At 38.3% G+C, this 27,674-nt stretch overlaps 1 protein-coding gene across 9 annotated transcripts in view; it reads right to left on the bottom strand.

Moving 5' to 3' along the window:
- Nucleotides 1-27,674, bottom strand: part of PARD3B (par-3 family cell polarity regulator beta) — a 997,127-nt gene that overhangs the window by 457,948 nt on the left and 511,505 nt on the right. For 8 of the 9 annotated variants that reach the window (XM_053215665.1, XM_015074145.3, XM_053215667.1 and 5 more), the window contains one exon: nucleotides 5,166-5,254. The exons of the other annotated variant lie outside the window; for it this stretch is intronic. In XM_053215665.1, the coding sequence (XP_053071640.1) occupies nucleotides 5,166-5,254 (89 nt within the window). The remainder of the gene's footprint in view (nucleotides 1-5,165; nucleotides 5,255-27,674) is intronic. 9 annotated transcript variants of the gene reach the window in all.

Here is a 27,674-nt window from a genome sequence, read left to right as displayed (position 1 = left end):
GGGAAATCATGACTAACTTATGGAAGTAGAGAGAGAAAGTGTATCTTAGTGGAGGCTTTGAGCCAGATGTCTGAGTAAATCATTTAAACTGAGACCAAAAGTATTAGTTTCTTCATTTGGACTATAAGGAAATAAAGATAAATTCCTAATAGAATGGTTGGTTTAAGAAAAATTAGAGAACATAACATATACATCATATACACAGTACCTGGCATATACAAAAGGTTCAATAAGTATCAGCTATTAGGATGATTATTAAAACTTTTTGAGGGAATAAGTTTATGGGTTAAAAGGAAATTATCTCAAACTTTCCATTTTTTTCTCAACTGATTTCTTCAGTGAGACTTTTATTTTTAAAGTTTATCTATTTTGAGAAAGAAAGAGAGAGAATAATGCTTGTGTACAGGCAGAGGAGGGGCAGAGAGAGAGAATCCCAAGCAGGCCCTGCATTGTCAGCATGAAGCCTGATACTTGATCCCATGAACCCTGAGATCATGACCTGAGCTGACATTAAGAATCGGGCACTTAACCCCCTGAGCCACCCAGGTGCCCCCTCAGTGAGACTTTGAAATATTCTGTAAAAAAAAATTTAATGTTTATTTATTTTTGAGAGAGACAGAGAGAGACAGAGTATGAGCGGGGTAGGGGCAGAGAAAGGGGGAGACACAGAATCCGAAGCAGGCTCCAGGCTCCAAGCTTCCAGCACAGAGCTGGACCTGGGGCTCAAACTCACAAACTGCGGGATCATGACCTGAGCCCAAGTCGGATGCTTAACCGACTGAGCCACCCAGGCGCCTCAACTTTGAAAATATTCTTAAGTACTCCACATTCTTAAATGTGGAGGAACACATTTCCTCCATGATGACTGGTGCCATAGACAAGATGATGGGCAATAAATGGGTAGAAGGTATTAGCCGGTGTTCTTTAGGCACTAAAGCACAGGTCTGCCATACAGAACAGTATTAGAGATGAAGTGAAGACAGCAAGACCTCCCAGAAGAGTTTGTTGGTGGCATGGAAGTCTGCTTGGTCATGATGTCTTGTTGATGAAAATATACTGAGTAAATCACGTATTTTGTTGTTGATGGTGGTGGGATTCATTTAATATACCTGAATTCAATGTATATATTTATTGAGTAGTAGTTCCAATAAGGATGTTCTGCAGGGAAAACACAGAGGCCAATGTCTGAGGAGTTCATAACCTAGGAGCAGGTTAAGACAGGTAATAAAGAATAATACAAAGCAATGGAATAGTAGTAGTAATTGTAGTGTATTCTCAATGATTATAAGCTATTATGTGCTAAGTGCCTTCTGGCATGATAACACGTACTCCTATCAAATGTATAAACATACCAGTTCCATTTTACAGAGAAGTAAACTGATACCTAGAAAGGTAAAGTAATTGCCCAACATTACATCATTTATACAAGGTAGAGTCAGGCTTCAAACTGGAATTTATTGTATTCTATAGAGCAGGCATTTTTAACTACGTGCATGTGAGTTTCAAAGCAGAGGCACTTTCCAATGAGGCTCGGAGGAAATCAGTACAACATCAGGCAGAGAAGCGAGATCACAAAAATCTTCCTGAAGGAGGTACATTTTAGATGGAACTACGAAGGGCAAAAAGTTCTTCCATCAGAAAAAGTAGGTGAGGGGATGGAGAGGGCACGCAGATGAGAGAACACCATCTATGCAGGAACGGTGAACCAGAATGGTGTGTGGGCACACAGACTGGTTGTGATATTAAAAGAAAAAGGCTAGTGAGCAAAGAGAAAGGAAGGAAAAGATGGGGGAGGTATTGAGAAGGTTGAATCATCAGCTTGAGATCAAATCTCAAAGGGATAGGTCAAATTTCACACTGAAAAAAAAGCACATTTAGTTTTACAGAAAATGGAGCCAGTAAAGGTGTTGGTACTAAGAAGTGGTGTGATAAATGCTGTGGTTTAGAAATATTCATCTGGCAATGATATGTGGGATCAATTAGAAAAGAGAAAGACAAGACAGAGATTGGTCCTTGAGACAGGAACTAGTAAATCACTACAATAATCTGAGAGGTAGTAGGGTTTGAATAATAATTACAGGAATAAAGGATGGACACCCGGGGATAGTTCAAGGGTTTGTTGTTGTTGTAGTTACTCTTTTTGACACAGACTCTCCCAATAATTTGCCAAATGAATGGATATCAGAGGCAAAAAAATAAAACCTGATGGCCATTTTAAGCCTGGAAAAAAAAGGTAAGTCTGGAGGAGGCTAACTTGGAGATGTGTCAAGGAATAGGTTGAGATCGGGAATGAGGTAGAATTTAGAAATGAGGCGAAGGCTTTTTGCACATACTGCTTGCTATTAAAAACAAACAAACAAACAAACCAAACACCCAACAGAAACCTCTTGTTCCATCATGTTAAGATCAAGATAAATTGAGTAGTGCTTCATAAGACATACATATTGTAAGACTATTTGGAGAACTCCTTCTAACAGTTAAATTTCTTTAAATAAATGTGTTAGTAATGGGTGAGCAGTTAATAGGTATGCTTATGATGTATGCAGCAATGTGTTCTAACCATTCAGTGAACAAATATGCTGCTATCATGTTCCAAGACCTGTACGAAGTGTCAGGAATCCCTTGGAGGATTCCCAATTTTATATGGGAGAATGACAGTTAAAATAAACTGTAGTATGTGTGCTAACCATAACTGCAGTAGCAATTAGTATTTATCCAGCCTTTCATTTAACATTGTGCTAAGTGCAACTGCCTGTGCTAAATCTCATTTAATCTTCAAAATAACCTATATGATCATGTTACCCACTTTCCATATTAAAAAAAAAAATCAAAAGGTTAAATAATTAGTCCAAAGTCACATAGGCAGTGTTCAAACTCAGGATTTAATGAAATCCAAAGGTTCAGGAATGAAGGAATGGTTTGACGAATGCTGTGTTTTAAGAAATTTTATCTAGTAGTGATATAGAAGATCCATTAAGATAAAGAGAGATTGATATTCAAGAGAAGAGATAGTAGGTTGTTACAACAGTCTGAAAGGGAAAGAAGGCTTGAGCAGTGACTCTTGGAATTAAAACACAGGAATAGGTTCAAAACATTTTGAGATGGACTCTGGAAATAATTTACCGGCTTCTATGTCACCTACATTGAAGTGAGGCCAAAGTACTCTCCTTGGGCCAAGCTCTGTGGGATATCATGTTCTCCTTGCCCCAGGAGAATGCTGACCATGGAACGCAGCCAAAAGCGACTTCCTAATTCCTCTTCATTTGTTTCTTCATCATCCCATAGCAGCTGGAACCTATGTCCTCTCCTAAAATTATAATCTCCAAGCTTTCAGCTGCTGGCGGTGCATTCCATGCTATTAAGATCCCTCTCATTCTCCCTGTATCCTACCCAAGAGCCGGCAAGTGCTGAGAGTTTCCACTTACTCTACTTTCTGAACTTGACCCTGATTTCAGCTCATTTCTCCAAACTGGCATTCACCACATTAAGTTTCTTACCATGAAATAAAACACCAAAGAATACGGGAAGATGTACATAGCAGGTAACACTGCAGTCTAAGAACTTGGAGACAAGAGTGGTGGGGGTAGACTGGGTCTCTAGAAGTTACTTAATTGCTCTAAATTGCAATTTATTAGCCTACTAAATGTGATAAGACTTTTGCAAAAATGCTGTTTTGATAATCAAATTATACATATGCATACATATATTTTAATTAAAGATTTTTTTTCTTAATTCCTATACTCTATTCCTCTCAATTCTTTGTACCTGGAGGAAGTTTAGCTACTTTGTTCCTCTAGGCATAAATCAAACAACTGTTCACTCAACAGCATCTATCTACCTAACATTTAGCCAAGATGTTAGCAAACTTTACCAAGAGCTAACATTGAAAAAAATGAAATTAAAGGCAAATAGAAGAAGAGTATTACATTCATTATGTCCACCTCCAAAAACAATCTTATCAAGCTTCTCAAAAGACAGTGCCCAGGAGATTTCATATACCAAAATTTTAATGTTGTGCATCTCAGTAATCAAAGAAATATAATCTAAACAGGACTACTATGTCACGTGGCTATAAATTGTAAGCCTCAGGAAAGTCTGCACAGTATTTCAGTGTGATAAAGGATGATCACATATTTTTTTTAAAAAGCTAATTCCATGTAAATTGCCTGGCAACTATTAGTAACTGGACTGAATGAAAAGAATAGGTTGAGTACATGAATAACTGAATGACTGTCAACCTCAGAAGCATCACCTCTGAGCGCTGAAGCCAATAATCTATTGAACATGGAATTACTTTCCCGGTACAAAATGTGAAGCAACTTAGAAAAAATGACGGTAAGAATGGTGGTTGTGGTGGTGATGATCAGCACCCCCCTCCTCATAACAGAGACGATGGTGACAATGGTAACAGTAACAGTGGTAGCCAACAGCAGCCAATACCCCCAGGGCTTACTCTGGCCCAGGCACTGTTCAAAGTGTTTTACGTACACTAAGTCATTTCATCTTCGTACCAACCCTCTCAAGAAGGTTTTAATATTATTTCTGTTTACAGACTGGAAAGTAAGGCAAAGGGAGATGAGTAACTCGCCTAAGCTCATAGAACTGCTAAGCAGCGAAACTGGGAGCCGAACCCATGCAGTAGCGAAGGCAGAACTAGAAATCAGTGCAGAACAAAGGCAGTGTCGGTTCAGTGCGAGAGCAAAGGACTTCATATAATGAGTTACTTACATTAAAAACATGAAAGATCCTGGGTGACAGACGGGATTCATTTTACATACATTGAGTAAAATATTGCAAGATGGTGAGAACACAATGCAAACTAATATTCAAGGAGCTAACGTCCCTGTAAAACACTCAACCAGAATGAACTCCGAAAATTCACTTTAAACTGTTGTTCAAAGGGGAAAAAAGCAATTAAGAAATCCAGGCTGCAGAAGAGTTGAAAGACATGGAGGCTCATTCCTATATGTTTGTCAGGAGGCTCTCATATCATAAAAGGAAATAAAAGAATGACTAATTAATTTTAGAACTGGGAAGGTTTCACTCCGCTATGCTACTTATCTTCATCTTCCCTATAAAATAAAAAAACAACAGCTACAAATTGTGAAAGAAACAAACATCAACCTGAAATAACTAAAATACTCTGATTCACGTAAAGAGAATACCTCAATGCATCCTTGGTTTTCAGCGATGCCAGGAGTTCTGTCTGCACACCATTCATAACTTCTCCATCTTCTAAGTTCTGTGTGGAATCCTGTAGTCAAACAAACCCATGAGCATGTGGATGCTATGCATTTAGAACTGAAAATTTGAATAAAATGTCTCAATGTGAGGTAGCAAATGGTTTTTCTCTAGATATATACAGTATGCTCCAATTTCTTTGAAGACTGGAAACAGGTGTTAATCTTTTCAGGGCTTTCAATGTTCTTTTCTCTCCCATTTGGTTTCTGAAATACTCAAACGGGCCATTTACACAAGCCAATATGTTAAGAGCTGTGGAATACATCATTTAGCTTCCTGCTACTCAACCATAAGCTTTTGGGACTGAGTGTTTTACATCAGCAAGGAAAAGGGGTACCAAAGGGAAGGTGCCACTGACAGGTGGTGATGTATTGGCTTTAATGTACTGTACTTGCCTGCACCCCCTGGTGACACTAAAAATATAAAGAAAGCAAAGTCCATGGAAAAAAAAAAAGTTGCCTGGAAAGGTCACTTCGGTCAAAAGTGTAACAGGACTGTGGCAGGAAAAGAAATCCGGAGTTCTTATTTTGTCATAAGACTTTCACTCTGAGAATGATCTTCAGCAGAGAGAAACTAAAATTAACCACTTAGTTTCTAAAATGGTAAGCACTCTTCCGCTACAGAAAGGGAAAAGGGTCAGGGAAGTAGAGTCCTCCAAGACAGTGGCAAAGTTGAGTTGGCTGTCACCAATAGGGAGAATGGATTCCAAAAAGCAAGTTGATTTAGAATCTCACTTGGAAGGCATTAGATTTCTGTTAGGCTTCTGAGCTGTACTTTAACAGAGCGGTTCTGCAGACACATCACTCTTTAGAAGCAAAGTCACAGTGTTCTTCACGGACTCAGGTTTCACCAAAACAACAAACCACATGGAGAAAGAAAGACCCGTTGTCAACAACCACACCTATACACAGAACATTCATGGATCTGACAGCATCATTTCAACAACAAGGAAAGACAATATATCAGGTCAGAGGTTGGCCATAAAGGAATTAGGTTCATATCTTGAAGAAAACAAGATGTGGAGCCACAACTCAAGCAGCATGTCATTGTGAAATGAGTAAAATGTATTTCACTTTTATTTATTTGTTTGTTTGTTTGTTATTATTTATTTATTTAACTTATTAATTTTTGAGACAGAGAGACACAGAGCATGAACGGGGGAGGGTCAGAGAGAGAGGGAGACACAGAATCCGAAACAGGCTCCAGGCTCTGAGCAGTCAGCACAGAGCCAGATGTGGGGCTCGAACTCACGGACCGCGAGATCGTGACCTGGCTGAAGGTGGATGGTTAACCGACTGAGCCACCCAGGCGCCCCTGTATTTCACTTTTAGACTGAGTAGCAACATCTCACATTGGCTTGCGGGTTTTGTGGAGGACTTGGTCTACACTAGATTTTTCTTTTTCTTTCTTTTAATTTGTTTTCGCTTTTCCACAGGGATAAAGAAAGGGAAGAAAATCTAAAAGGCTAAAGCACACTTTTTAGTTTAGGGCACCAAATCTTAAAGGATGAATGTCTTTGAAAGCTTTCAAACATTCATATTATTATGAAGGGCTTGAGAGATGCTTACCGAGAAAAGAGACAGGGGCTGGGCAGGTTACAAAAATACTTATGTAGACAATTTAACAAAATATTTGAACTTGAGACTACTGCACATGTCAGAACACTTGATGGCTGCATTTGTCAAAACCATACTTTCCTACCTGACCCTCTTACACAAGATGAAGTGCTATGAAGGGTAAGGACACGTCTAGTCCTCTGCCAAGTACACAACACACAGAGCTCATTTAGTGAATGTTAACGAACGCATGAGGTAGAATGGCATTGTATTAGTTTCCAAATGCTGTGTAATAAATTACTCCCAAATTAAATGGATTAAAAACAACAACAACAACAATTCTCTCTCATAGTTTCTGGAAATCAACTATTTAGAAGTGGCTTCGATAGGGGAGTTCTGGGGCAGAATCGCTCATGAGGTTGCAACATTTTAAGATGTCAACAGGAATGCAGCCTCAAGCACTAAGAGGCTTCACTGGGGCTTTAAGACCTACTATTTTTTTTCTTATAGGAGGCACATTATGATATAATTCACATAACCCTTTTATTAAAGGTTATTTAATTTATTTAAAGGTTAAAGTGTATTTATTTAAGGGTTATTAAATTAACCCTTTTAAAAAGTACAGTCTATTTTAGCTTATCCACAGAATTTTGCAATCATCACCACTGTCTAATTTTAAAACAATTTCAAAACCCCAAAGAGAAACTGCATACCCATGAGCCATCACTCCTCATTCTGCCTACCCCCACACCTGGAAATCATTAATTTAATTTCTGTCTCTAAGAATTTATGTCTTATGAACATTTTATACAGACAGAATCATAAGATACGTGGCTTTTATCACTGAGTATGAGGTTCTCAAAGTTCATTCATATTGTAGCATGTGTCAATATTTCACTGCATTTTATGGCTAAATAATATTCCATTGTATCAATACACCACGTTTTGTTTACCCATTCATCACTCGATGGGCATTTGGGTTATTTCCACTTTTTTTGATTATAAATAATTGTGCTATGAACATTTGAAATAATGTTCACTTGTGAAATAATGTGGCTAAGAACCACGAGTTCTTGTGTGCATATGTGTTTTCATTTCTCTTTGATATATACGTAGGGGTAGAATTCCCGAGTCATATGGTAACTCTGTTAAACATTTTGAGGAACTGCTATACTATTTCCAAAGTGTTGCACAATTTTACATCCCTATTGGCAATAGATGAGGATTCCAATTTCTCTCAGTCCTCGCCTTTTTTGCACTTTTTATTTTTCTTTCTTAAATTTGAGCTATCATAGTGTGTGTGAAGTGGTTTTTATTTTGCACGTCCCCAATGGCTAATGATTTGCATTTCTTTAGAATGACCAATGATGCTGAGCATCTTCCCATGTGATTATTGGACATCTGTACCTTTTCTTTGAAGAAATATCTAAATATTTATCCTTTTATTACTGAATTTTAAGCGCTCTTTAAACATTCTGTACACAGATTCCTTAGATACATGATTTGCCGATATTTCTTCCCATTCTGTGGGAGACATTTCTTGAAATTTCTCAATGTGCCCTTTGAAGCACAGAAGTTTTTAATTTTAATGAAGTTCAAGTTATCTTTCCTTTTTTCCTATTGTCACTAGTGCTTTTTGGCGTTGTATCAAAGAAACATTGCCTACTACAAGGTCACAAAGATTCACTCCTATATATTCTTCTAAGAGTTTTTTTTTTTTTAATGTTTGTTTATTTTTGAGAGGGAGAGAGAGAGAGGGAGAGAGTGAGCACACACGTGTGTAGGGAGGATCAGAGAGACAGTCTTAAGCAGGTTCCACAGAGTCAGAGCAGAGTCCAATGCGGGGCTGGATCTTACGAACTGTGAGATCATGACCTGAGCCAAAATCTAGAGTTAGACGCTTAACTAAATGAGCCACCCAGGAGACCCTCTTCTAAGAGTTTTATAAAGTTAGCTGTTGTATTTGGGCATATAACTATTTTGAGTTAATTTCTGTACACAGTGCGAGGTAGGGATCCAACCTCAGTCCTTGCATATTTAGCTATGACTGAACCATCGGTTCAAAACACTATTCTTTCCCCATTGAGTTGTCTTAACATCCTTATCAGAACCCAACTAAGCAAAACTGTAAAAGGGTTCATTTCTGTACTCTCAGTCATATTCCATTGATCTATACTTGTGTTACAGTCTTGATTATTTGTTGTATACGAAGTTTTGAAATCAGGAAGTGGGAGTCCTCCATATTTGTTCTTTTCCAACTTTGTTTTGGCTATTCCGAGTCCCATGCATATTCATACAAATTTTAGATTCAGAACATCAAGTTCTGCAAGAAAAAAAAAAGCTAGCTAGATTTTGGGAAGAATCATATTGAATCTGTAGATCAATTTAGAGAGTATTAGCATCTTAAGATAAATAAAGGCTTTTCATCCATGAATGGTTAACAGTGGCTATTAACGAAAATAAATATTCTCTTTGGCTCTGTAATTCTTCATAGATATATAGCTTTGGAATGTCAAAGAAAAAATTGGGATATATGTTATAAAATTTTAACTATCTTTGCCTCTTTGTTCTCTATTTCAGGTGAAATTTTCTTATTTATCCCTTGCTAAGGTAAGAAAATAACACACTTTCTGGTTCAAATCAACATGCTACAAGTTAAAATACCTTTTTTTTTCTAGTTCTAGTTAGATGGTAAGTAAAGGTTCTATTTATGTCAACAACATACTTAATGCTCTGAGTATCTGGAAATGTCAATTAGAATCTGAAAGCAATATTGGGCCAACTGCAATGTGATAACCTGCTCAAGGGTAGTTCTGAACTGACTGTGGTTTTACAGCAATCGTGTCAATAACTACAGCCTTAAAAAGGCACACACACATGTTCACAGACTTCTATGTCTAAGACAAGAGTTCTATTTTAAAAGTAGCATCAAAAACTTTTTGCCGTTCCACAGCTATCAAAAAAGGACAGTTACTATAGTTTATCGTCTCACTAACGGGCAGTGTTTGTCACTTGCCAAAATCATTTCTATATACTGCAATAACAGAATGCTTTGATATTCTCTAGAGATGGGGCAGGCGGACAGAGGCTCGGGGCTTGCTGCAAGGACACAAAGCCAATTCCGAATTGACTTCAACAACAGTGTAGTCATGCAGTGCTTCAAGACTTATAGACAACAGCAGCTTATTTTTTGACAGGGTCCAAAAGATCACCTTCTTCCAGAAATTGCAAAATATCTGACAGGCGATAATTTAAGAGCGCTGGGGCTTTTCCTTCACTAAACTGCATGGTGAGAAGTCACGAAATCACACATATCTAAAAATGAATTTTTTTCCCCTCATAGCTTATTTAAATAACTTGGAGAAAAATCGGTAGAATCTGACTTTTAAATTGGGAAGTAAAGGGGCAAAAATAGTCAGATTATGAAGAGTGAGGGGTATAAACACCTGGTGCGGAACAGCCACTAGATTCAACTTTAGACTTGAGAAATATTAATTATGTGATTTCAAATCCCCAAACTTGCCTCTAGAAATAGTCAATGGTTTGAGAAGCTCTATACTTAATTTTGTTAATAAAATTATTTTCTTAATGTTAACTTAAAAGAGAGAGATGTGCTCCGCTGCATAGACTACAAGGGTAGAAAGCAACTTCAAAATTGTTTTCGTCTCCTCCTTTTGCCCACATTACACTTCTTTGCTCTCTAATAAAGTTCAGCAGGAGGTTGTGTCTGGCTGACCAGGCAGAGGCCTTGAAAGAAGCTTGTCCTTTATCTCCTTTGATCAGAGCAGGGAACATATCCTATGTGGCTCTCACAACAGACAAGTTTAATTACTACAATTTGTAAAAAGTGAACATTTTTAGCAGCACTTTCAGGATCACGGGAGCATTTCTGACAGCCAGAATGAGTTGGATTTAAACATCACTGCACTATTTTTAGCCTTAAAATCAACACTTACATAAATATTCCCAAACCAATTAGCAGCAGCTGGAAAGTAAAGGTGTTTACATTTAGTTAGCACTACGCTAACAACTGCAAGGGCTCACAGGCTGCATGAAAGGGGGGCCCAGCACCGGGCAGGGTCCTCCTCCCCAGGGCAAGCATGGTGTTGGCACCAGGCTATCATTTCATATCTCAGTTGGCAGAAGTCACCGATTTCATGCAGGAGAATGTTGTCGGGATGGAGCCTCATGAAGTTATACATCCCCAAATAGACTGAACACCCTTGATAAAACTTTTCGGGAAGAAAACGCTACCCAAATTCTCATTGCTTTTCCCTGGCTGACCACAGCTCTACAACAATACTAAAAACAGTTTTACAGCTCAGTTTTTCATGTCTCAGCTGAGAACAAAAATAGATGTGTCGTTATCGACAGATGCCTTTGACATATAGGTGAAAATACACAGCCTTGATGTCTTCCCCCCGCTCAATGCACCTTCGCCACATTTGAAACCACTTGCCCACAAAATTTTAACTGCAATTGAGTTATGTTTCAAAGCTCAGGTGCATATTATAACAATATTTGCATTCTCAAAAGCCAACTGTAAGTTTCTTTTGAAATCGCACACGAATTGTAGAATGAGAGTAATAGAAAAATTATACAGAGAAGATTTGAACGTCAGGTTACGTGCCTGATGCTCATACATAAACATAATGTAAATGGTAAAATTAAAATTCTGGGCATAATTTCAGAATATTTGTTTTTACATTTTAGAACAAGAATATCTCTGCTAAGTAAAAACAAGTTGTATTTGAGAAGCACACATATGAAATGATCATGCATTTTGGTAGTCAAGTGCTGTTATTCAAGCCTGACCTAATATATACTCTTCATGCCTTGGGCAATGCCTCACCTTGGGAAATCTCTCAGTTGGCTGCACAGATACTACCTCAAACTGTTTCACTTCTAGCAATTTCACCATGCCCATAATTGACTTTATATGCATTTTTTCATATTTTTATTTACATATATTATATATTAGATTCTATATCCATATGTCTGGAAATTGGCAAGAATTTCAAATCAGAGATGTTGAAAATGCTGTTTCAAGTTTCCTAAGAATGAGAACAATTTATTTTATTTTTAACAGTGATCCTCAAACTTTGGCATGCATTAGAATCACCAGGAGCCTTGTGAAAACAGATTATTGGGGCCCATCTGAGGTTCTGATGTCGTAGGTTAGGGTAAGCCCTGTGAGTCTGCATTTCTAACAAGTTCCTGATGCTTCTAGTCAAGGAAACACACTTTGAGAAACACTGCCATATAGCGACTAGTGCAGATCTTCAGAAATCCTTGATGATATTAATTAAGCACTGGAAAGACTGGTGCTGATGAGCCAGTCTAGTCCATTCATGTTATAGCTAAGGAAACTGAGACCCAGTTTATTGTGATAATGACAAAGCCAGAATCTAGGATTCTTGATTTTCAGTTCAGTCTTTTTTCTGTGTATCATAGGAAATAGCTGCTGACCTATGAATGCTGACATTATTTTTATGGATCTTTTTTTCTTTCAATGACATTAACAAAAACTCTAATAATGTCTTGGATATATTTTATCTTTTTTCAAAGATCTCGAAATATGTCATATAAAGCTAGCTCCATATTCTTGATAATCCTAAATAAATTCTTGGAAGTCCTATTTTAATTTTACACATGGACATAGCCCAAACCAAAAAGATTAAGGTCTTGTCCACAGTGAAACTTAGGATCCATGTCTCCTAAAATTTAGGTCCGTGTGTAGGCGTGTTAACATATTTACATTGTAACGTCTCTTAGTTACAGATTTTATGCAAATAGAATGAAGAAACAGCATCCTATCACAAAACATTAAAATACATTATTTACATGATAAACTATCAAGTGTTTCATTATTCTGAAGATTGAGCTCTACTAATTCCATTGCTTTAGATAAAAAGTTATTTTGGAGGAATACAATTAATTAGATCATAAATTATTAGTTCCCAAACCTTGCCTATGAGGTGGTTGTGCACTCATACACACACACTGCTAAGGCACAAGTAAGTTACCTGAATGGATACGGGATAAGATTGGATGGGATTTAAATGATTCTGGACTTCGGGAAATACACTTAAAGCCAGCCGTCTTCCAGTGGACTGTCTCCCAGAGACTGCACAGTTGGAAATGACATGCTTCCCAGGTTAAATCCCAGTGACGACACAGAGGTGGCCATACCTTGTCTTCATCTGGTTCGTGTCCAAGGGTTGTTGCGTAGTTTGCACAGGTTTAACAAAAACACATTTTAAACCAATGCATAGTAGTAAAATTAAGCTCAGCTCTCAGACAAAGGAGAAAGTTCCCAATACAAGCTCTCTCAGTGCTTTGCCTAGTGACCGGACACCTAATCTCTTGGACCTCAAATTCATTATCTATAAAATGAAGACAAGATTTCTATTTCCATTCCAGATATAAAATGTCCCAGTGCTTAGTGAAGGTATGCTACAGAGTAAGGCAGGTAAGCCCCCACTGAAGAAATATAAAAATTCTCCAAGAGATCAATTAAGAGTGATTATTCATTAGAACAATTGGTTTCTTGGAAAGCTTCTCCTGAGAAGCAAATTCTCATAGAAATATATAATTTTATACTTTCTTAACATACTGATTCTAAATAACTTTTGAGGAACAACTGTATGGCATGAGGTGAAGCATACTTGAAATAAACCCTCCCCTCTCTACCTCATTATCTTATATTCTATGCTCTTTTCTTGGATATTTCCTTTCCTTCTCATTGTTAATAATTAGCACAGTTAGAATTCATTGTTACGATTTCCCAGTATTCAGACTGAGGTTTCAGAAGACAAATGGAATTTCTTTAATAGTTTTTTTTTTTTTAAATGTATACCCTTTATACATTTTACCTGCTGGGGTTGTTGGTAATTTTTGCTTGTGTGATTCTGGTAGGAATTTATAAAGTGGCCTTGATAAAGGCCTGATACACTTGATATCAGGCAGTCAAAATCCAGTATGAATTTAAAGAGCGGGGGGATCTGTCTTATTTGTGGGATCTGGGTAGAATAGACATACTGACCAATCTCATCGAGGTATTAAATGATAACGATGTCAGGATCAGCATGTCACCTGCTCTGATCTTTCCACAGAAGGCCAACACCAATGCATGGCTGTGTCCCAAGCAAACATGTTCAATGAAAGGCTGCTTTAAAATCTTTAGAAATGCATAAGTTCAGAAATTCAACAAGGAGATTCTGCAACCGCTATTTTAATATCCATTGTTCTTACACCCAACACATTTCACAAAGTGCTGAAATGAAATGTGGAAAATACATGTATTTTTTTCCAATACAACACTGACACAAACGTACTTATTTATTTAAAAAAATTTTTTTTTAACGTTTATTTATTTTTGAGACAGAGAGAGACAGAGCATGAACGGGGGAGAGGCAGAGAGAGAGGGAGACACAGAATCGCAAGCAGGCTCCAGGCTCCGAGCCATCAGCCCAGAGCCTGATGCGGGGCTCGAACTCACGGACCGCGAGATCGTGACCTGAGTCGAAGTCGGACACTCAACCGACTGAGCCACCCAGGTGCCCCACAAACGTATTTATAACATGATCCCCTTTGGTTTATAATTAGATTATTGCCCCCACCCAAGTTAGAGCTAATTTTCCCTAGTTTTCTATATTATTAACCACTGCAAAACCACTTGAGCTTAATGCTGAGGTACAAGATAATGCTGTATGGGACTGAAAGGGTGTCAATACTGAACAACACAGCATGCTCTCCCATAAGGGTCTGCTTGAGATCACGCTCCCACCGTAAAACATACACTCAAAGGTGCTGTGAACATTTGCTTCTCTCCCATTTAATCCATTTAAACTGTACCATCTTCTCAAATATTTAGAATACAGAACTGTCGAAGTGGACAGTTTGATGCCTTTGGGGCCTCATGTGTGTCTACAAACCATCACCCAAAGCTGGCAAATATAAAAAGACTTAAGGAAGTTGGGATAATTCAGCAATTACGAAACAAAAAATCCCACCTTAATTGTTTTCATTTTGCTGGCTTAAATATATTTCAATCAGGTATGACTCAGGTAAACGTACAATGTGCTTTTAGGCAAAGCTATACAAATTCCAGGTTTGGTTGGGAGAGGGTAAAGATAAAAGGACACGTTATTAAAAGAATAATTTTCATTTCCATGTGCATTTTGCTCTTGCTTGCACAGGCACACTTCCCTGCTGGGCTTCACTATGAAAATCTTCGCTATGAAAATGGGATACAGGATATTTTGAATCCATAGACTAAGTCCATAAAGACTTGTTTCAGGAAGGAAAAAAAAATAGCACAAGGAATTATGTGTGTGATTAGCTGAGTGGTAACTTTCAAAAATATTTTTAAAAGAAAGTCAAAAGTGTTGAAAAACCCTTCATAATTATCAGATGGGGTACCAAGTTTACAACCCATCTTCATTCATGTTCAAGGACGTATAAAAAGTCTTTCTTTTTCTTAATGATTATTTATTTTTGAGAGAAAATGGGTGTGCGAGCAGGGAAGGAGCAGGGAGAGGAGACAGAGGATCCAAAGCAGGCTGTGCTGACAAAAGACAGCCTGATGTAGGGCTCAAGCTCACAAACCCCGAGATCATGACCTGAGCCAGTCAGATGCTTACGAGTCTGAGCCAACCAGGCACCCCCAAAGCACTCCTTATGGCCTCCATCCTGTAGGCATTTTACTTTCTTCTCATCCAGCCCTAAACTCTCCTCCCCCTCCACGGGCACCTGCTCCTCTCCTATGACCTCCATATATCTTTCCACACAATCGTTTTGCCGTTCATCTTGTCATGCCTGCATCTTATTTCATGACACCTTTATTGGAAGCCTCTGGTTTTAAAAAAAGCTATCTCACTAGCTTATGTTGGAAGACCAACTGAAAATAAACATTGGGGAAGAAGCTTCTCAGACAATGTAAGGGGCACTTGAAGCAATCTTGGCCATGACATATGTGCAGAAAGGAGAACAGCAGGAGGAGCGAAAGTACGGCACACAGAAAAGAAGTAGGTAAGGCAGAGCCAGCTGTGCTGTCTTGGGTGTTAACAGCATGTGGAAACAGCTTTAAGGAAAGTGCAGAGGTCTGAACTGCAAAGAACAGCTGTAGCCAAGGGTGGCAGTCAGCAAAATCCATGCTTCTGTGTTGTGTCGTGTTCTTTGCTTTTTTCTTTAGATACAGAGATACAATAGACCACTGGGGAGATTCAGCATAACTAGCTATACCTAGACTAGGTCATGTATTCTGATCACGTGAGGAAGCCGTCGTGCATTTCTGTTCAAAAACAAATGTTCTCTATTTAAAACAATACAGTGCTTGTGGTATAAGGGGAAGCTGTGCCCCATGAAGAAGATCTCATTGGTCGAGCTGTCAATAGCTAAAATGTATGCTCCATGAAAGCAGTGGTCTTGTTCACTTGTATAACCCCAAGCCCAGAACAATGCTTGGCACAGAGTGGATGCGCAACAAATATCTAGACACACCAGCCATGAGGAACACCACTGCTTGTCTAGCAAATCTCTATCGCTCCTCTAATGCCCATTAACAAAACAAGCACTCTCTCCTTGAGCTCTCTGTGTAGATTCAGTCCTGGTCCTCAGGCCACTTTCATGCCACACAAAAGTTCTATATTCATTTCAGGGTAGGCAGGGCTTCCTTCGCGGGTCTCTCTTGCTTGGTTCTCACATCCTCAAGGTGGGGAATGTGTCTTTTCCATCTTGTATACCTATCACCTAGCACAGCCCTGAAATATGATGAATATTTCACTTTAGACATGTAACTAGATAAAGAAATCTTTTCCCTTGAAATGCTTTCCCTTAAAGTCTCTTAGGTAACATTGGATAAAAAAAGAAAAAATAATATATATATATATATTTCAACATTTGTGAACTCTCTACAGCACACAGAGTATTACGCTAGACTCTATGGGGGGGATTCAAAGATGAATATGACACTGTCTTTGCATTCAAAGCTGCAAACTAGCTGGAACTATTGCCAGAGGATCTCTGGCAAGAGAATTTAAAGTAGAATTGAAAGCTAATCTTTATTTATGGATTGAAATAATTGAAGTAAAATAATGCACCGATTTGTACCTGGCTGGTTATGTTTCTTTATATATGCTTTTATATTTTATTTATTATAATGTAATTTAAAATGACTTCCATTATTTATAAAATGATTTTAAGCCAATATTTAAAACCACCTAAGTTCCATGGTCGCTGGAAGCTGGAGTTTGCCAGGTTCTTGCCGGCTGGGAAAGAAACACCACCATGCTGAAACCTCCACACCCTGAGCCTCTAGACCGGAGAGTGCTGATCATGGTGGGGACCTTCCACCGAGGCAGGTGCGTAAGCGAGGCCCCATTACTGAAGCAAAGGTGCTTTGTAACTTTTACTCCATGTTCCCCTCTTCTTCCAGCTGTCTCATTTCTTTAGATACGAACATAGGTCAAGGTGAAACAACCTCTTGGTTCAATTCTCTTCTTCACTGTTTTTCCCTCCTTGGGCACCTCCTTATCCTTCAATGGTATATCACTTCCTAAATGCCTCCAAACCCTCCTTCTCCTCCATTTTTTCCAAGAATTCCCTGAAGCTCCATCACAAGCTCAAGAATTTCAGCAAATATCTCCTCTCCCACCTAGATTTCAATGAAAACTGACTTTCCCAACTGAAACCACTTCCTCAGCAACCCTCTGAAGTAGGACATGTCTGTTTTCTTCATGCTCCCAACCCCCATCCCAGAGCTGCTTCTAGACTGAGATTCTTTGTCCTCTTTTGGAACCTGTGGCATCCTTCCTTGCCATTCCCTTATCATTGCCTTCACCTATCAGTCTCCACGTTGGTCCTCCAGCGTTTCCTCCTGTCCCATTATTTTAATTAATTTACTCATCTACATCCCCCATGCCTTCTCTCATTCTCATCCTGGTTGATTTCCACTTCCCCAGGGCTCTTACACCTTCACTTCACCCTGTAACATCTTGTTTCTGTTTCAGAAACTATGACCAAAAGCACAATCAAACATAGGAAGCCAAGGGTGGGGCGAAGCTAAGTCCTTATGACTCACCAGTGTGATGTCTTATGAATCAAAACATATTAAATGATAACTTAGCCATGGCCAGCAAACCCATGAGCAAAACAGGATTCATTCAGTCCACACACACTTATTGTGGGTCCATTGTGCCACACACTGTGCTAGGTACTAGGAATAAAATCATATATACCTCTCACCTTAATGAGCTTTTACAGAGAAAGAAGCAAGGCAGCTAGAGAGAAGATAATAGCAACTGGCCTCACTAATAATTACTTCTGTGTGCTCTAAAATTCAACTCAACTAAGCACCAATCAGATCCCAACTGTAGTGCTATTCTTTTTCCAACCTCAACCCCAGCTGGTATAAGCAAGTAGACTAACAGAAATTAATCATTATCGAAAGCAGTTTTAGTTTTTGGGTTTTTGGTTTGTTTGCTTTGGTTTTGTTTTGTTTTTTGTTGTTTTTTTTTTTTTTGGATCATAATCTCACCTGCAAAACTGACAGTAACGGTTCATCTCCCAGCTCAGACACACATATGCATACATGCACAGAATTGTGCATAAAACTTCAGGGCTTTCAAAACTCCCCAATCTTGACATTGATCTGAAGGTTAAGATCTGATATTTACCTGCTCATCTAAGCCCATATTTTTGACAGAATCATAAGAGATTTGTAGTACAGAAATAATAAATGTTTTCACAGACATATCCTTATATAGTGATTGTTACAGGGGACAATATCTGAATAGGGCAGGTGGCAGCTGCTATAGATAAAAGGCCAGAGTGGATTTGGGAGGGTATCCCACTGATCACACTGCTCATCTACCTTCCCAAGAATCTCCAGGGAGGGGAGATGCACAGTACAAACATCCCTTCCAAATCTGCCAGCAAATGCAATCTTTTCTGAAGCCTCCTTGACAAGCTAAGTGATTCCTGCACATGGACTTCCCAGTGTGAGTGACTCACATCGTGCCATTGCAAAATTACAAATTATTACATGCTCTGGACCTTTGGCTTACATGCAGTATATATGAGATTTCAAATGTTAAATCTGTGAGTACTAAAGCTTCGATGTTCTTGACGGCTGCTCCATTTGTTGGCTATTCTGAGATTGACAAATTTCGCCCTCTACTACTTAAATCTCTTCCAATCACTGCCCCCAAGCCGTTACTAGAAATTTGTGGCAAAGGTATACTCTACAGATTTCTTAACTCACATTTAGAACTGCTTCTATTAGACAATGATGATTTAATCCAAATCTTTGAATCCCATCCAAATCCACCAAATGGGCATACCTAGTGGGGCGATTCCATGGGACTAGAAATTTAAGCAATTTAAACTGGCAGAGGATGAAACTCGCAGACTATTTAGAGTTTCTGATTCCTCTTACATAAGAGCCACAATCCAGCCTTATGGTGAACTTCCAGAATCACGGGGCCAATATTCCACATAGCACGTACATCAGTGCCATTTCTCTCGCCTCTACATTCACCAGGCTTCAAGAACACAAGTACTTACTCTTAGTAAAGGTTGTTGGATCAATGTCATCTGAAATTCTCATGAAAGTTCCCATGGCTTTGACTTTGTGAAGTTGGAAGAAAGCAAGCCATGCCAGTCTACATTAGATTCCCTGCTTGAGTTCTGTCAGTGGACAGTGGACACTCATATTTATAGAACAAATAAGTCAGCGAGCAAACCAATTCACCCATCCTGCTGTCTGCACACCAGACTCCACCTCTGCCCATCCTCCCAAAGAATAGTGGGCCAGTGCGCTTTTTCATAATTGCATATAGAAACAACAAACAAAAAAGAAACTATATTTTTCTCGTCACTCAGCAAAATGCTGATTTATTAAGACTTACAAATATTTGAGTGTTTCCTGAACTATATTTTTAATAAATGACGAATATAATAGAAATGAATGGTTTAAAAAAATAAAGTGGCTATTTTCCAAATCTGCCAGATCACTACTTACTCAATGAGTCCCATATGAAAAAGAAGCAAGCTTTCTGATCAAAGCTTCCCCTGGCCTGAACAAAATAGAGATTTTCTTTTTATTCAATTTCTGTTAAGGTTGCTGCCACAACACCATCACCCCAGCCCTCAGCCATGTCTAATCAGTGACGCAATCTCACACTTCTAATGAACTCCCAGGGTTGCATAGAAAAGTGCATGCTTCCTGACAGATAAGGGTTTTTAAACAGAGTGGTGATGTAAACCCCTCTCTTCTCTACTTATTACAAGGGAAATACTTCTACTGTAGCTGAGGGCACTCAGGTGATGTGCCTCTACAAAATACAGCAAATGACCTCTTCACTTGTGAGGCAATCACAGCAGATTAAAATTACAACATTTAAGAGCTCTTCAGAAGAGAATGACAACAGGAAACAAAAATAACAGGTCTATAAAATCAAATATATTGGTTAACTTTCTGTGGGTGACCTTCTTTTAAGAAGTAACCAAATAAAAAATATAACAATAAAGAAAAAGCTTAATTTTTACTCATCCTTAAAGACTGAAATGCACGCATACAGAAAGGGTAATGGCTAAGATATTCACTGGGTGAAAAAGACTATGACCAAAATAATGAACTCAGTCTTACCCTCTGCTCCAGTAAATGGAGAATGAATGAGATTTCAGGTTCAGATTTGCCATCTCACCAGAAAGAGAAACATACAATGATTTGGTGGCTGGGACAGTAGGCTCAAGTGCCATGGACAATGAAGAGAATCACGGTATGTAATCTGTTTGTGTTTTTCTTGTTCTCCCCAGTCACATGGTCAGATATGTTCATGTGAATGGCTTTATGGCTGGGCACAAAGATTTGGAGCTTGTAGAGAAGAGAGGTCATAAGTTTTGCACCACTCTATATACTCTGCGCTATAAAGTCAGAAGTTATTCATATAAATCTGTATTATTGACACTAAAGGGTACCAGAATATGCCCCTCCAATATATTCCACTAAGGCAAAAGGATTATTTTGAGCTAAAGGCAATTGAGAACAGCAGATATAGGGAAATACTCTTTATGGCACCCCAATGCCTAAAAATAAAGTATGAATTTCCTCTTTTGTAAAGGAAATTTCCATTTGTAAAGATACCTACCTACCAGGAAGATAGAATTCCAATAGACAACTCTTATCCCTTGACTCTTACCTGCATAACAAGACAGCTTATTTACTATATACATTTCCTCACCTTAACTTCCCAAAGCTTGCTTCCCAAGCTCAGAATTCCCAAATCCCTTTTCATTTATTTAGCCCAAAATAATATATTAGCCTCACCCATCTGGTGAGCCTTGAGACAGTTTTGTGAACTCCTGCTGGTGCATGTGTATGTACATAACTAAGACTGTTTTTTTTCTTTTGTTTATGTCTTTTATCAGTTTGATTCTTGGGCCCCCGCCACTGAATCCAGAAGAACAGCGGGACAAAAATTTGTCCTCCTCTCCACCACAAAGAAGTTGAGACCAGGAGGCACATTAAAAAAAAAAAAAAGGAGTAGAAAGGAAAAAAAATGAGTCAGTAACCATTTTGATTAATATGATGTGAATTTGTCCCACTCTACTGCACTCTACTGTCAGACGTTTAAAGAGTGAAACTTGGGTCAATTTTTTAACTAAAAAGGGACGAAGGGCAGGCTGCCCCAAGATGGGTCACTTTGGCATGAACATTATTTTGAGTTAAAAGCAATCAAAACCCAACAGAAAGCTCTGTACTTCCCCTTCAACTGTCTGCTTGTACCAGGAAGAGAGCTATTAATAGAGATTCCTCTTTACCTAAGAAATTTATCTACATCATAGGTACCTTTATTTTCCAAACATCTTTTACCTTCCTGCTAATGAATGGTCTTTCTCCCCTTTGTATTCTCAGACTCCTACTTCTTCTCCTTAGGTCATATAAGCATCCTGTTGCCTCAGTGTCTTTAGAATTTCCCTATCTGTGTGGAATCTCTGTATGTACACTATTAAGATTTTCTCCTTTTAACCCATTCTTGTCAATTTGATTCTTAGTCCATCTAGAAGAATCTTGGAAGGTAGAGGAAATTTTTCCTCCCTGATAATAGTTCTCCCATATTCTTGTGGTTATGGGTCCAAATGGCTTGAAACAGAGCAAAAATGGTTGGCTTTTTTTGGAGCCTGGAGCCTGCTTCTGATTCTGTCTCCCTCTCTCTCTGCTCCTCCCCTGCTTATACTCTCTCAAAAATAAATATTAAAAAAATGGTTGGCTTTTTTCCCATTATTTTTCAAAACAATTTAGTCATTTCCCCAATCCAGGATATCACATTCCACCTTATTTTACACAGCAATATATCAATCTACTTATTCTTTTCATGTCCATCTGAATAATTCAATCCTCAACCTGCTCATGAATCTACTCTTCTTGTTTTATTTTAGTTGGTTTTCTCACTTAAGCCCAAACTCTGTCAACATTTAATCCTTCCCTCCAAAGGAACTGACTGTACAATTGTCAACTGCATCACTGAGTATGTTTGCATTATTATCCTCAGGTTCCATTAGGGAGCCAACAATGACTTCTCAGTGTATGGGTCTGTTACAGGAAAAACTGGCGAGTACCCAAGAGTTAGAACCTCCATGAAAAATCTTGGTAGTCATTTGGTTTACAGTTTAAGCTCTTTAAAGCCTGATGACATTTATCTATCTCTTAGAGATGTATTCATTTGGATGTCTCTAAACAAAAATCTCTCTCAATATATAACTACATTGGACCAGAACAGTTGGTCCAACATTACTGTATCCTATAATACCACTGTCATATTTGAAGCCATGATTTAAGAATTTCTTAGGTATGGCTTCAAGTCAACACATGATATCCATGTGGAACAATACCATACCCATTCTGCCCGTTCTTACCTTGAAGAGCTACTGTGATCAGCATCACTTTAGGCTTGGTAGAGTTTTTGTTTTTGATGTTACTATATAGGATATTATTTTACCATCTTACATATTAACATTAAAACTGATGAGATCAGTGACATTCCTTCCAGACTGATGCCTTTTCAAACCACCACTTTACATAAAATTTTAATTTTACACCTACTTTAGGATAAAGCAATAACATTTCAACAAATTCTTAACTTTATTTCTTGCATTACTTAAAGAATCTCATTACAAAAAGATGTTTTATGAAGTGTAGAGGACCTGCTAAAATAGGACCATTTTTGCCCATGATACTAAAGACATTAAGAAAAAAGACGAGAAAATTTACAGATCAAATTGCCATGGTTGATGCCTTTTTTAAAAAGCTGACTATAGGGCTGCTGGTATTATAAAACGCCAAGTCCCATGCCCCACTTCAGACTCAAGACCACTGTAATTTGATTAGCATAAAAAGAAGAAATGAAGCAGCTAATTTATGGAAAATACATTATATGATGGACAAAGAAGGATGACAGGTTTAATCAATGGAGGAACAGGGGTGTGTGTGTGTGTGTGTGTGTGTGTGTGTGTGTGTGTGCCTGCCTGTGTGCCTGTGTGCACGCGTGCACACATTAAGCTGCAATTTAAAGGAAACTGAAAAGAGAGCTCAAAACTTTATTTTCCAAAAACCAGAATATTTTCCATCTTCAGTTTGGACACACTTTTAAGTTCAGACACTCTCCCTTTGTTTTTATCATTAATACTCTCCTTGTGAAAGAAGAGTTTAAAACATACATACACACACACACACACACACACACACACACACACACACACACGAAAAGCAAGCTTAACTTGACAGCAATTGCATTAATATGAACTGTTATACTTCTAAGACTCTAAGCAATAAAAGCTAGAGGAGGGCTGCTAAGAATGCTCATATCTAAAATCTAAATTTCAATTATCTGCTATATTTACAACTTCATGCTTTACACAATGTGCCAGAAGGAATGGCTTAGTGGTCTAAGCATCTGGTTTTAAATTGCTATATTCCCTGAATCACACAATTTAATTCATCCACTACACTTTGTAGGGGCTAGAAACACAGACAAGTCACACCACTTACAGGTTTACTCATCCAGTGCTATATATACTGGTGGCAGAGCAGTAGTCTAATCCTAAATTTTCCTTCTATTTCCTTCTTCCTTCCTCTCTTCCTCCCTTCCATTATAATTGCAGCAGATCCTATCTTGAGTGAAGACTAGTTTTCTCTACTTCGGCAATGCCACCCCCACCCCATCCCCCCAAGAAATTCCCTCCAGTGAAGTGAAATACATAAAGGAGCAAGGGGTTAATTACGTTGAAACCATGACTAAGTATTTAATAACCAAAAATATGGTCACAGTAACTAAAATTTCCCAAACTAGAACTACGCCGATACAGAGGTAACTCAAACCAGGCAGAACTGAGTGCAAAAGGATGTCTTGCTCTCTGAGGCACTACAAAGAGACGTCTCTGCAATTGCTCCCACATAACCCACTTGTTTACTCCTGTCTCTCATATTCTATGTGATTTTTCCTGGAAAATAAAGAGGCCACAAGAGAGTCCACTTAGCATGCTCCTATCATGTAAATATGTCAGCCCTATATGGCTTTCTCAAGAGGCGTGCTGCATTCTGTAAGTGTATTATTTCTGTAATATTTACCGTCACCTGAGGGGAAAAAGCAGGAGGTCTTGCTGAAGTCTTCACTAAAATAGCAAATTAATTGAGGTTAGAAGTGCCATAATTAATTAGACCAGCTCGTCTTCACTTGAAGGGCCAGAATCTATACTGAGTGATGGTAATCTGCATTTACTAATAAAGTTCTACAGCTAATAAAGCAATATGTTCTGTGTTAACAATAGCATCACCACAAGCTGTACAAGGTGTTAAACTTGACTTTTCATGGCTTCTCAGCACTGCGGGTTCTCTTCTGCAATGAACAATTCTGACCATATTTTAAAGCTTACCTTACAATATAATGTCTTACAGAATGTACAAGAATGTCTGATAAAAAACTGCACCAATTCAACCCAGTTGTTTATAAATATGAAAAAATAATGGAAAAATATATTGTTATATTTTATTCCTAGGATGACTATAAAAATAAACACTTGCATTTCTATTCAAATGTACAATGTAATTATATACTAAATATTAAAATAACATTAAGGATTTTAGGGTCAATGATTTGATAGAAGATATCTAAAATAGATGCAAGTGATACTTATCCTCTTTTTAAATTTTTAAGTTTATTTTTATTTATTTTGAGAGAGAGAGAGAGAGAGAGAGAGGGAGGGAGATAGAGGGAACCAGCAGGGGAGGGACAGAGAGAGAGAGAACCCTAAGCAGACTCTGTGGGGAGGGAGAGGGCTCAATTTCACAAACCGGGAGATCATGATCTAAGCTGAATCAAGAGAGACAGACTAACAGACCAACAGACTAAGCCACCCAGGCATCCCTCAAGTGATACTTATTTTGAAGCTTAAGACAAAAGGCCAGAAGGGGGCCAACATGGTGGAGAAGTAGGGGGAATCCGTACTTCCAGCGTCTCTCAAACAAGGAAGTGTAGAAGTCAAAGGACTTTGAACACCAGAGCCTAGGAGGAAAAGAGACTGAATCTACTAGGAAGAAAACTGGAAAGCTGGAAAAAAGATAGGGCTACTTTAAGGAACATATCAAAGCAACACCTGGTTGAGGGTCCAAAGTATTACTGTGAGTAGGGTAATAAAATAACCAAAGTCACAACAACAGAGAGCAAGTAACAATCTCCAGGGAAACACCTCCTGAAGGCCAGGCCCTGGACAGTATATGACCCTCCTTTATTTATTTATTTTATTAATATGAAATTTATTGTCAAATTGGTTTGCATACAATACCCTGTGCTCATCCCAACAGGTGCCCACCTCAGTGCCCATCACCCACTTTCCCCTCCCTCCCACCCCCATCAATCCTCCTTTAATATAGCAGTGCTCACAGGTGCAGAGCACACAACAACCTTTTAAAATGCATAAGGGACAGAAAACTAGTCAAAATGATGAAACGGAAGAATTCTCCTCAAAAGAAATTCCAGGAAGTAGCGACAGCTAATGAATTGATCAAAACCAATTTAAGCAATATAATGGAACAAGAATTTAGAATAATACCTATAAAACTAATTGCTGGGCTTGAAAAAGCATAGAGGACATCAGAGAATCTATTGCAACAGAGATCAAGGAACTAAGAAATAGTCATGATGAATTAAAAAATGCTATAAACGAGGTGCAAAATAAAATGGAGGCGGCCACAGCATGGATTGAAGAGGCAGAGGAGAGAATACGTGAATTAGGAGATACAATTATGGAAAAAGAGGAAGCTGAGAAAAAGAGAGATAAAAAAATCCAAGAGTGTGAAGGGAGAATTAGAGAACTAAGTGATACAATCAAACGGAACAATATCCATATCATAGGAATTCCGGGAGAAGAAGAAGAGAGAGAAAGTATACCCAAAAGACACAGGGTATCAGACTGAATAAAAAAACAAGACTCATCTATTTGCTGTCTAAAAGAGACTCATTTTAGACCTGAAGACACCTTCAGATTGAAAGTGAGGGGATGGAGAACTATCTATCATGCGCCTGGAAGTCAAAAGAAAGCTGGAGTAGCCATACTTATATCAGACAAACCAGACTTTAATCTAAAGGCTGTCACAAAAGATGAAGAAAGGCATTATACAATAATTACAGGGTCTATCCATAAGGAAGAGCCAACAATTATAAATGTCTATGCACTTAATTCAGAGGCCCCCAAATATATAAAACAATTAATCACAAACATAGCAACCTTATTGGTAAGAATGTGGTAATTGCAGGGGACTTTAATACTCCACTTACATCAATGGATAGAATATCAAACAGAGAATAAATAAAGAAACAAGGGTCCTGAATGATATATTGGATCAGATGGACTTGACAGATATATTTAGAACTCTGCATCCCAAAGCAACAGGATATACTTTCTTCTCGAGTGCACATGGAACATTCTCCAAGACAGATCACATACTGGGTCACAAAAAGGCCCTTGATAAGTATAAAAGAAATGAGATCATACCCTGCACACTTTCATACCACAATGCTATGAAACTTGAAATCAACCACAGGAAAAAGCCTGGAAAACCTCCAAAAGCATGGAGGTTAAAGAACACCCTACTAAAGAATGTATGGGTCAACCAGGCAATTAGAGAAGAAATTAAAAAATATATGGAAACAAATGAAAATGAAAATACAACAATCCAAATGCTTTGGGATGCAGCGAAGGCAGTCCTGAGAGGAAAATACATTGCAATCTAGGCCTATCTCAAGAAACAAGAAAAATCCCAAATACAAAATCTAACAGCACACCTAACGGAAATAGAAGCAGAACAGCAAAAACACCCCAAACCCAGCAGAAAAAGAGAAATAATAAAGATGAGAGCAGAAATAAACAATATAGAATCTAAAAAAACTGTAGAGCAGATCAATGAAACCAAGTGTTGGTTTTTTGAAAAAAAAAACAAAAACAAAATTGATAAACCTCTTGCCAGGCTTCTCAAAAAGAACAGGGAGAGGACCCAAATAGATAAAATCATGAACGAAAATGGAATTATTACAACCAATCCCTCAGAAATACAAGCAATTATCAGGGAATACTATGAAAAACTATATGCCAACAAACTGGACAACCTGGAAGAAATGGACAAATTCCTAAGCAAACACACACTTCCAAAACGCAAACAGGAAGAAATAGAAAATTTGAACAGATCTATAACCAGTGAAGAAATTGAGTCAGTTTTCAAAAATCTCCCAACAAATAAGAGTCCAGGACCAGATGGCTTCCCTGGGGGATTCTACCAGACATTTAAAGCAGAGCTAATACCTATCCTTCTCAAGCTGT

This window comes from Acinonyx jubatus, chromosome C1 (assembly GCF_027475565.1).
Source record: "Acinonyx jubatus isolate Ajub_Pintada_27869175 chromosome C1, VMU_Ajub_asm_v1.0, whole genome shotgun sequence".
Taxonomy (NCBI): Eukaryota; Metazoa; Chordata; class Mammalia; order Carnivora; family Felidae; genus Acinonyx; species Acinonyx jubatus.
The sequence above is the reverse complement of the archived record's forward strand: the minus strand, read 5'-3'. Positions and strand labels throughout refer to the sequence as shown.